Source organism: Chiloscyllium plagiosum, unplaced genomic scaffold (genome assembly GCF_037043375.1).
Source record: "Chiloscyllium plagiosum isolate Xiang-an unplaced genomic scaffold, Cpla_swu_hap1 HiC_scaffold_3, whole genome shotgun sequence".
Classification (NCBI taxonomy): domain Eukaryota; kingdom Metazoa; phylum Chordata; class Chondrichthyes; order Orectolobiformes; family Hemiscylliidae; genus Chiloscyllium; species Chiloscyllium plagiosum.
Window position 1 is genome coordinate 123,995,419 of NW_028270141.1, and position 10,890 is coordinate 124,006,308.

Below are 10,890 nucleotides of genomic sequence, written 5' to 3' on the forward strand. Positions count from 1 at the left end.
ACCCTGGCACCTGGGAGGCAACACACCAACCGTGAGTCTCTCTTGTCCCCACAGAACCTCCTATCTGTCCCCCTAACTATGGAGTCCCCAATGACTACTGCTCTGCTCCTCTTCCCCCTTCCCTTCTGAGCAGCAGGGACAGACTCTGTGCATGAACCCTGTGCCCCACAGCTTTCCCCGGTAAGTTGTCCCCCCTCAAAACGGTATCCTTATTGTTGAGGGGAATGGCCACAGGGGATCCCTGCACTGCCTGCCGGTTCCCTTTCTGTCCCCTGACTGTAACCCATCTGCCTTTTTCTTGTACCTGAGGAGTGACTACCTCCCTGTAACTCCTCTCAATAACCCCCTCTGCCTCCTGAATGATCCAAAGTTCATCCAGCTCCAGCTCCAGTTCCCTAACGCGGTTTTCGAGGAGCTGAAGTTGGGTGCACTTCCTGCAGATGTAGTCAGCAGGGACACCCTTACCTCCCATATTCTGCAGGAGGAACATTCAACTGTTGTAATGGGTATAGCTAACAAGTGAACTAGTGAAAGTTAGAGTGGTGGCACAAGAAACTGAAATGCAAACGATTGTAATGTATATACAGGGGATGAAATGATATCTGTTATAATGATTTCGTTCTAATAGTGTGTTTGGCATGCAGCATAGTATAATTGACATACTTCACAATTCAGAGTTTCATAATCCTTAAATCACATCTGCACAAATTGGCTTCTGTCAATCTCTGGAACTTCCTGACTGCAGCCAAACATTTTAAAAGAAAACTGACACTAGCACATTGTTAGGAAGTAACACCATATGTCTTGTCTTCACCATTTGTTGAACATTTAGCAGCTAATTTTAAGAGTCACTACTTGTGTTGTAAAAGCTCTAAATCCACCTAATTGAAATCTGTGCGTGTAACTTAAATACAGGATTTCTTCTATTCCCGCAAAAACTTTGTGAAGCCAGCACATCAGGAATACCCACATAGGAACTTTCAGGAGGAGGTAGAATTTCTGGATATGGTGTTCCCAAGTAAGTTCAACTCAGAAATTATTGAAGCTAATAAAATCTTCAGTGCTGAATCTGTTTGCAAATGTGAACATATGTGAAGCAAGGTTGAAGAGTGGTGCAGGAAAAGCACAGCAGGTCAGGCAGCATCTGAGGAGCAGGAAAATCGATGTTTTCCAGGGGTGTTCCATGAAGCACTCTGCACATTAGCGTCCTGTCTCCCCAAAGTAGTTGAAAATGAGGGGAAGTGAATGGTAGAGAAAAGTGAACTGAGGAATAATTCAGCAATCGAGACTCAATATTACTTCGATAACAAAAAGACTGATCTAAAGACTGCATCTGTAGGTGTATATCACTTGTAACAGAGTAGACATATTGATGATAAACATTGAAGCAAATAAATATAATGTGCCAGCTGTTAGAGATGAGGCTGCAGGATGCCAGATTGTGTGCTGAAGTTGAAGAATAGTGACATTCAAAAAAAAAATTGGAAGCAATTTGGAGGGGGTAGCATTATTCAAGGGTAGCATTTATGTAACAGATTCAGGAGATTGGGATGTAGAATCGACAGTGAAGACAATGACATTTAATTGGAAATTTCTCAGTTTAATAGTGGATGTTACACATGCAGTTAGTAATTCTGGAAGAGTTGAGTGAAGTAGAACTGGATATTGTCAGCGTACAAGGGGAAAACATGTTACTATTTCAGTGTTTAAGGGCCACATGTAGGTGGGAGATAGGTAGTGAGGGACACTGGTGGTCATGGCGTTGGAGCAGCAGAAAGCCATAACCAATAGAAATGAGCTCATGTTTGGTTGTTGCAGCCAGTAGTGGCTGGAATGTATATCTAACTTATTTGAACACAACAGATGATTGTCTAATCACATTTCACCCAGTATCCTGAGTATTTTTTCAGGAGAATTTGGATATGTCAAAACTGCTATAGTCTGTTCAGTTGCCTACCTGTATCAAAACATTAAAAGTTTGTTATCTGTGGCCACCTATCAATCTTGCTTTACAAGTCAATTCAAAAAGATGGTGCTTGACTTGGAAACTGAAATTATTGTAGCATATTGGTCTCTAACCGTGAGCATTTATTCACTCCAGATGGGGCGGCCTATTGCATGGGACGTATGAATTCTGATTGCTGGTAAGCTGAAATCTTCCTGCAAATTTTTATGGACATGGATCCAATTAATTCAGTGCTCTGATTTGACCTTTTAACCATTGTTTTGGAGAAGTTTCAGGAAAATGCCATCAGAACAAAGGAAAGAGAACAAGACAATAAGTCACGTATGACTTTACCAACTCTCTGTCCCAGCTTATTGTGAAGTTAGGTTAGTTACAGATGACTTTGGCTGTGTCCAGGTTGGTGCAATTGTGTTGTACTTCAGAATGACAACTTTTTTGTATTTCAGACACTGAAAGTCAGCCTTAAGCTCAAATCATAATCATATTCCCACATGGTTCTGTTTACAAGTCTTAAGCAGTTGTTCTGTTCTAAGTGATAGGTCTCATAGTTGAGTTCTGTAGAAGTGCATTTTGCTGAATGCTTACCAATTATGAATTTTTAATGTAAAGTTTCATTCAAATATTGTCATTTATGTTTGATCTAGGTATCTTTACACTCTGGATATGCCAGAGGATAGTGGGATCAAACAGCCGGATCAGACACTTGAGGTTCTGATGAGCGAGCTTGATCCAGTTGTCATGGACCAGTTCTTCATGAAAGATGGTGTTACTGTAAATGATGTCACTCGAGTATGTATGAAATAAACTTTAAAGGTTAAAAACATTTTTTTTAATCTCTGGAAGCTGAAACATGGTGTTTTTTTTTAAGATGAGTGGAATTCGTGACCTGATACCAGGTTCAGTCATTGATGCCACACTGTTCGATCCTTGTGGGTATTCAATGAATGGAATGAAAGTGGATGTAAGTTTGCGTCCTATCTTGAACTTCTAATTTTTTCCTATCTGTGTCTCTTCTCCCTCCTGCCCTCCCCTTCCCTCATCATCAAATAAAAATGTCTCAAAGTTAGAAGGCATTGCATCTCACGAGCTTGCCTTGACTTATTCTATAAGCACCCAAAGTTTAACTGACTAATACAAATGAAATGTTTTTAGCCAAGAGAAATCATTTTGTAAGAGTCAATGACAGTTGTCCATTGTGTGAAATACTGTGCCCTTTTCACATTTTCTGAATGAAGTGTGCTCAGACAGCTTTTTAATCAGCTATGCATTTTGTTCAAGGTTTATACACTTGACAAGCATTTCATTTGAAAAATCATTTTGGGATGCCGGCTATTAAGAGTAGTTTTGATGGCCTAGACAAATGTAGCTTGTTCAGGTTGCAGTCTTTAAACATGAGACTTACCATATCTCTCAAGCTGAAGTGTATTGCAAATGAAGATTCTTTTCCTTGTTTTGGAAATGATGCTTTTGTGAACTTCGAAGTAAGGGTGTTCACATCTCAGACCAGTATATTTTCTGATCTTGCAGACAAGATAGTTGCAAAGTGATCTGTGCACTCACAGGATATAGCTGTCCTGAATGCAAAAGGAAATCACACTTGGCTACTGTTGGCTGCAGATCATACTGTGTTGAGAACAATTGTGGATTACAATGTGTCCTACCAGAGTTGAGTTTTTATGGAATGAGGATCTTTCTCTTCAAAGTTACGGGACAGATCTTTAAATACATTTTCCTGTGGGATTACGTGGGATTCTTTTAGTACATAAAACATCTTTTTAATAGCATACATTGCTGTTTTTAACAACCTAGCTGAATGAGCTTACCAGTTGCTTAGAAATTAATTTTTAAATGCAATCATCTGACAATATGAATATATCAAAATCCTGAAGGAGAAATGAAAACATTTGAAGGTTCTGATATGTTATTGAAATCTGGAGTAGGCGAAGGAACAGGCTTTAAAATTCACTTGGCTGTTTTGTGCTACTTCAGGACCACTAATGTAATATGCAAATAATGCAGGGGAAATGTTTGACTTTAGAATCTTTTCTACGGAATTAATAAAGTAATTATAACTTAACTGAAATGAGTCATATAATGCTTTGTCTTTTTAGGGAACTTACTGGACAATTCATATCACCCCAGAGCCAGACTTCTCCTATGTTAGCTTTGAGACTAACCTGGCCCAGACTTCTTACGATGACCTAATCAGAAAAGTGGTAGATGTCTTCAAGCCAGGGAAATTTGTCACAACCCTTTTTGTTAATCAGGTGAGATTCTAGGTTTTTCTGTAAAACGAGTATATGGTTGACCTCTGAAATAAAGTAGACAAATGCTTAGAGCCCTCAGGCGAGAGCAGTATTTGTGCCAGGAGAAACTAGAGATAATATTTCAGGTGATCTTTGATTGAGAGAAGACCAAGTGTATTGGACCACTTATGCTCAAATCCCGACCATGGCAGGTTCAAATTTTGAACCATCGCTCTCAAATCAGGAAATAAAATGATATATTTAAGTAACAAAGGAGTCATCAGATTGCTGTTAATATTCAGTTATTTCACTGACGTCTTTTAAGTAGCCTGTTGTCCTTAAAAGTCTGCTCTGTTACAGTCCACACAACAGGGAATGAGTATTAATTTCTGACATTCCCAATAATGTATATATTTCAGGACTGGATTACTTTTAAAAAGATTTGCCAATATTTCTTCCGAATACTGTTAGAAGCATCGGAGTTTAAAAAGCATTTAGAATAGAAGTTACAACAAGTGCAATGTGACAATGGCTACATAGTTTGTTGCAACTTGACTAGAAATGCAGAAACTCGACATGAGGCTCAGATGGAGCACTGGTGGTGTAGCCCGCTTTCTATTTGTTTGGGTGTCCTTAGGTTGGTGCTGTCATTTCCTGTGGTGATGTCATTTCTTATGGTGGTTATTTCCTGTTCTTTTTCTCAGGATAGTAAATGGGATCCAAATCAGTGTTTGTTGATAGAGGCTAATCATCTCAGCACCCAGGTGCTGCTGTTTGATCAAGGACATTCTCTTTATAACATCAGTAGTGGGCATGTTTACAGATGATGAGTGTTCGCTTCCATTTGCATCTCCTCAAATAGTGAAGCAGTCGATCTCTATACAGAGCAATACAAAAAAAGGAAAGGTGGCTCAACCAGTATGAGATCAAAGAATTGAAACACAATTGCCATGAAAAGTCACAAGACTAAGGACTGGTAGCAGTTTTAAAGTTAGCAAAAGAGGAAGGGAAGGATCAGGGGATATGGGATTGGAGTATGAGTAAACTTGTATTAAAAGTTAAAACTTATCTAAAAATGTAAAGAAAAAGGTATTTGTAAAGACAAATGCAAGTTCCTTACAGTCGGGTGGCACGGTAGCTTGATGGTTGTGCTGCTGTCTTACAGCGCCAAGGACCCAGGTTCAGTTTCAGCCTTGGCCACCTGTGTGTGTGGAGTTTTCACATCCTCCCCATCTCTGCATAGATTTCCTCCCACAGTCCAAAGATGTGCAGGTTAAGTGGATGGGCCATGCTAGTCCATAGTGTCCGAGGATATGCAGGCTAAGTAGGTTAGCCATGGGGAAATAGGGTAGGGATGCTCTTCGGAGAGTTGGTGTGGACTCAATGGGCAGAATGACCTGCTTCCACACTGTAGGGGTTCTATGATAGAATGAGGGGAATTATAATGGAACAGGAAAGACCGAAGAATTGAACCCATTTTGCTCCTTGTCACAAGAAAGGACCCAATTTCTAAGATATGTTAGTGAGCCAAAGTTATGATGCGGGGGAGGAATTGAAGAAAATCAACATTAATTCAATTTTAAAAACAGTGCTGTATGTTTATAGGGCTAAAGACAGATAAATCCTGGGACTTGCCAATCTGCAGTGCAGAGTACGGAATGAAACAGCCTTGAGGTAAAATAGGTTCTGGAGCAATTCCTGTGAGTTGGAGGGTGGCAATTGTAAGCTACATACTTTTTAAAATGAAAGAACAGAATTACGGAGCAGTTAGCCTCCCCTCAGTATTGGAGGCAATGCTGGAGTTTAGATATTTTGTTAACTACTCACACATGTTATCTACTAATGGAGTAGGTAGGACTTGAACTTGGACCTCCTGGCTCAGTGGTAAGGACACTAGCACTGTGCCACAAGAACTCTAAAGTTATGTACCTACATCAATGAGCCTGCTAAGCAGCAAATGCTCACTCTTATAAGGTAGGTGATAACATTTGGAACAATTGGAAAGCATTCATGTGATTAAGGTCATAGGGTCATAGAGATTTACAATATGGAAATAAGCCCTTTAGTGCAACTCATCCATGCAGACCAGATATTCCAAATTAATCTAGTTACATTTTCAAGCACTTGGCCTGTATTCCTCTAAACCCTTCCTATTCATATAGCCATCCAGGTGCCTTTTAAATGTAGTAATTGTACCAGCTCTCCATGAAAGAAAGGGAATTCATGGTTCACAAATCTTCGAGTTTTTTTGACAATGTAATTAATAGAATTAATGTGTGGGAGCCAGTGGATGTGTATTTGGACTTCAGGAAGGCTTTAGACAAGGTTCCACATCGGCTACTGGCCAACGTTAAAGCATGTGGATTAGGATAATGTACTGGCACAGTTCACAGACCAGAAACAGGATGGGAATAAATCTGTCTTTTTCCAGATGGCAGGCGGTAACGTGCTGCAAGGGTCAGGTCATTGACTGCAGCTATGGGCAATACATATAAATGACTTGGATAAAGGATCCAATTGCAATATTTCTAAGTTTGGGAACAAAACCAGGTGGGATTTAGTTGTGAAGATGAAAGGACGCTTCATTGTGATCTCAGCAAGTTGAGTGTAGGAGGAAACACATAGCAGGTACAATATAATGTGGATAAATGTGACATGCACATCAGTGTGAAATGCAGAAGTGCAGACAATTAAATAGTGATATATCAGAGGGTGTGTATATACAAAAGAATGTGTTCTCAAATAGCAGTCATTGAGGACTGAAGTTATGGGCATTTCGTTCATAGGGTGGTCAGCTGTAGAATTTGCTGCAAGTCTGTGCAGGTGGGGCACTCAACTATATTTGAGAGATTGCTAATTTTTTTGGATTTTAAAAACATAGGGAGAAAGTGGAATTATGGCATTGAAATTGCACATGAGCTGTGATCATATTGAATCTTCTGTTCTTAGTTTCTATCTTTCCACGAAGTGGTCAGCATTCCAGTTTGGTTGCATGTGTGGTAAGTAACAGTTGATCCCAGACAATGGCCCATTTGCCCGAAGAGATTCGGTGATATTGCCATCGCTCAATTCTCGTCTGAGCATTGCAAGAGATACCTTTGACCAGAAACTGAATTGGACTAGCTGTAAATTCTGAGCTGTCAGGAACAAGACAGATGCTGTAACAAACAGTGATCATCGGAACTACCCAAACTTGGACACCATCTACAAAGTCCAAATCAGGAATCTGTTGGAATAGTCTTCATTTCCTAAATGAGGCTTTTTAACCTCATCTAAGAGACCGTGGGTTACTTGTGCACAGTGGCAGCTAAATGTTCCAGTTAAAAGATAAACTGCAGCAACTCACCAAGGTTTCTGCAATTGAACTTTGTGGATGTGACTGTTGCCACTTAGGCCAAGGCCTGCAGACATATTGGAACCATATTTAAAGTATTTTTAACCTTTGTGACTTGGAACGATGTTGTCCTTCCTTCACTTGCTGGGTCAGGAGCCTACAACTCTAATATTCGGTGGAACCTACACTGCAAAGTGGGGAAGTTGAATAAGGTCACGCCATCTTGGGTTTTCAGGGATTGGCAGTGCTTACATCTGAAGGAATAAAAAGTCGAGCAGCCTCATCTACTGCAGGCTAATCCATTTTTTGAAATTTTTCAAACTCTTTATAAAAAGTGGCAACAACTATTGTGTTCTTTTCCATGGAACTTTTGTATAGCATTCACTGGATGTTTGAGTTTATAAATTGTGAGACCCACCTTTGTTGTAATGCGTTGTTTTTGTTTCATTGCAGAATTCCAAATGTCGCAATTCATTTTCTTCTCCCCAGAAAATTGAAGGATTCAAGCGCCTCGATCGCCAGTGTGCCCAGTTCAATGATTACAATTTTGTCTTTTCTAGTTATGTCAAGAATTGTCAGAGACAGCAGAGTTGAATAACAAAGATGAAAAAACGTAAAAAAATGTGCAAGGTAAATGGTGGCTGTCCTCTAGTTCAGGCTAGTAAGGGCCACACCTCACACTGCCACCATTTCATCCATTTTGTAGGCCCTGTATGTAACCACAATAGAATTGTGTCAAGTTTGAAATGTAACTGTCCTTGTAACAAAGAGTTGGAAATCTTGCATGGATGCCCTTTTCTCTGTTTAGTTATGCTAGGTCATTCTTGCTGTAATATTGAAGTGCATGTAGTGCAGTTTGGTGCTTATTGTTTACAATTATATAACACTTGCAAGTTTAAAAATGTACAACATATAGGTTTTCTACAAGTGACGCCAAAAATTCTCCACAGACAAGGTTTCCGGCCTCATTAGGTGAGGGCCCTGGTTTGTTTAGAACAGTTTATTTGCTTGTTTCCTCTCCATCAGATGTCGTTAAAGAATCGGAAGTTCTTCATTTGTTCATGTTGACCGTATGCCCAGACAGCTTGTCAGGAATTTGAGCAGACTCCTAATATGACTAGTATATTATGTTAGGATTCTTGTTTAGCTTTAATTCTTTAGCAAACTAGTTTCTCACGGGGGAAATAATGGATTACTTCATGAGTAGAAGTATTCATTGGCTGAGAAAACTGCGCATTCTACTTTAAGCACGCCAGGGATCACCGACTCCAGTTGTTTCATATGATTTTCCCCATTTAAAAATGAATAGGCAATATAGAATCTACTTGTTCAGTTACAGTCACTTTTGCTGTAAGTAACCATAATTCCTTGTGTATTGTGAACATCCCATGATACCTTGTGTATTTTTTTTCCTGTCTCACTTAATACATGATTTCTGTTAATTTGTTACGGTGTGTGCAGATAGTATGGACACTAGAAATGGCATGGCCATAAAATATAATCAGGAAGATGGGGTATTAATTATAGGTGTTAAAAATACCTTCACTGTTTTAGTTCATGGTTACTGATTTTTGGAAATTTGGCCTAACTTGTAGCAGGGGTTCTGAGTTTTGATAAGCACGCATAGGAACATGATATGGCATTTTTCCCAGGAATGGGGGGAATGCTCTTGGTTGGTTGGTACCATTTAATTACAGATCTGTTTGTTTAAATGGTTGGTATATTTCACCACATTTATTAATTATAAGGTTCTATTTATAAACTAAAAGTTATTGGCAGTGATTACTGTGGCATTGAAAACATCTGTAAAGACTGCCAGCTCGTTGTGGACCAATCATTCTTTATTAATGAAGACATTCTATTCTTCAGTGCTGAGGTTCCATAGTTTTCCATTTCCAAAATGTTTTATTCCAGTTTGATATGGATTGAGGTGCTTATACCTATTACAGTTAACTAAAACAGTTATTACATTTTTGATAGAGAATTTGAGTACTGATTTGTAGCCTTTACTGTGAAAGATGAAGTTAATTTGCTCATTACATTTCATTGTATCTGTTAAGGGGGAAATTTTGGCGCCATTAGAACTTTGTTGCCAAGTTGTTTAAAATATTTTAATTCAACTTCTGAAATCTTTTGTCTATACTGCAAACAAAATGCTTAAATAAAATTAAGATTTATGGAATCTATTAATTTGACATCTGCTTTGTTCATTTCCTCAGTATTTATCTCAGTGCAGTGAACTCACACCAACTTAGTTATTTTGTCTTGCATGTTAAATGTGGGGTTAATACAATATTAGATGTACAACAGCCAAGTAACATTTGAAAGAATATAATCTGATTACAGTAAAATCTGGATAATTTGAATCCTGGGGATCTGCCCACATGCTAATATTAGGCAGAGCTTTGTAATAGCTGGGGAGGCCCTATCCTGGCATGAAGTCAATTCACCTCCAAATGCTGTTCTGTGTCAAAACCAATGGGTTTAACTGCAAATTTGGAGCAGGCCCTTTGCACCTTGAAATTGTTCAGCCTTTCTGTAATGATTACTGCACAGGCCTACCTACCCAGGATAACGTTTCCTCCGATTGTTAATCAACAATCTACCTTCCAGTAATATCTACCTTTCTTTTTTTAAAAAGAAGCACAGCTTCTGCTTACATCACCTTTAGAATTCTAAAGAGTCACTCGTCTCTGAGAGAAGGTTTCTGTTTGTCTAAAGTGGGCAGTGACTCAGTTTGAAACAGTAACCCTGGACCTAGACTTTCCAACAAGGAAACATTTCACAGGAATTAGGTGTACAGGACAACCTCGATTATCTGAACGACATGGGCAGGGTGTATTTTTTCAGATAATCAAATGTTTGGATAACAGTTTGCCGAAGCATCAGGACCTTTGAGAGGGACCGTATTGTTGAAGAGGAGAGTATGAAACGGACTGGTAAGCTAGAGGAGATACTTGTTAGGAAGGAAGATGTGTTGGACATTTTGAACAACTTGAGGATAGACAAGTCCCCCGGGCCTGACGGGATATATCCTAGGATTATGTGGGAAGCAAGAGAGGAAATTGCAGTACCGTTGGCAATGATCTTTTCGTCTTCAGTGTCAACGGGGGTGGTACCAGGGGACTGGAGAGTGGCGAATGTTGTGCCCCTGTTCAAAAAAGGGAATAGCGATAACCCCGGGAATTACAGGCCAGTTAGTCTTACTTCGGTGGTAGGCAAAGTAATGGAAAGGGTACTGAGGGATAGGATTTATGAGTATCTGGAAAGATACTGCTTGATTAGGGACAGCCAGCACGGATTTGTGAAGGGTAGGTCTTGCCTTACAAGTCTGATTGAATTCT

At 39.5% G+C, this 10,890-nt stretch overlaps 1 protein-coding gene across 3 annotated transcripts in view; it reads left to right on the forward strand.

The window, feature by feature from the left end:
- Positions 1-9,732, forward strand: part of LOC148151155 (S-adenosylmethionine decarboxylase proenzyme-like) — a 32,204-nt gene extending 22,472 nt beyond the window's left edge. For 2 of the 3 annotated variants that reach the window (XM_087983197.1, XM_087983209.1), the window contains exons 4-9: positions 916-1,018; positions 2,102-2,144; positions 2,611-2,755; positions 2,835-2,927; positions 4,078-4,233; positions 8,000-9,732. In XM_087983197.1, the coding sequence (XP_087839323.1) occupies positions 916-1,018; positions 2,102-2,144; positions 2,611-2,755; positions 2,835-2,927; positions 4,078-4,233; positions 8,000-8,140 (681 nt within the window). In that variant the 3' untranslated portion in view covers positions 8,141-9,732. The remainder of the gene's footprint in view (positions 1-915; positions 1,019-2,101; positions 2,145-2,610; positions 2,756-2,834; positions 2,928-4,077; positions 4,234-7,999) is intronic. The other variant, XM_087983204.1, reaches the window with a different exon arrangement.
- The last annotated feature ends 1,158 nt before the right edge of the window (positions 9,733-10,890 follow it).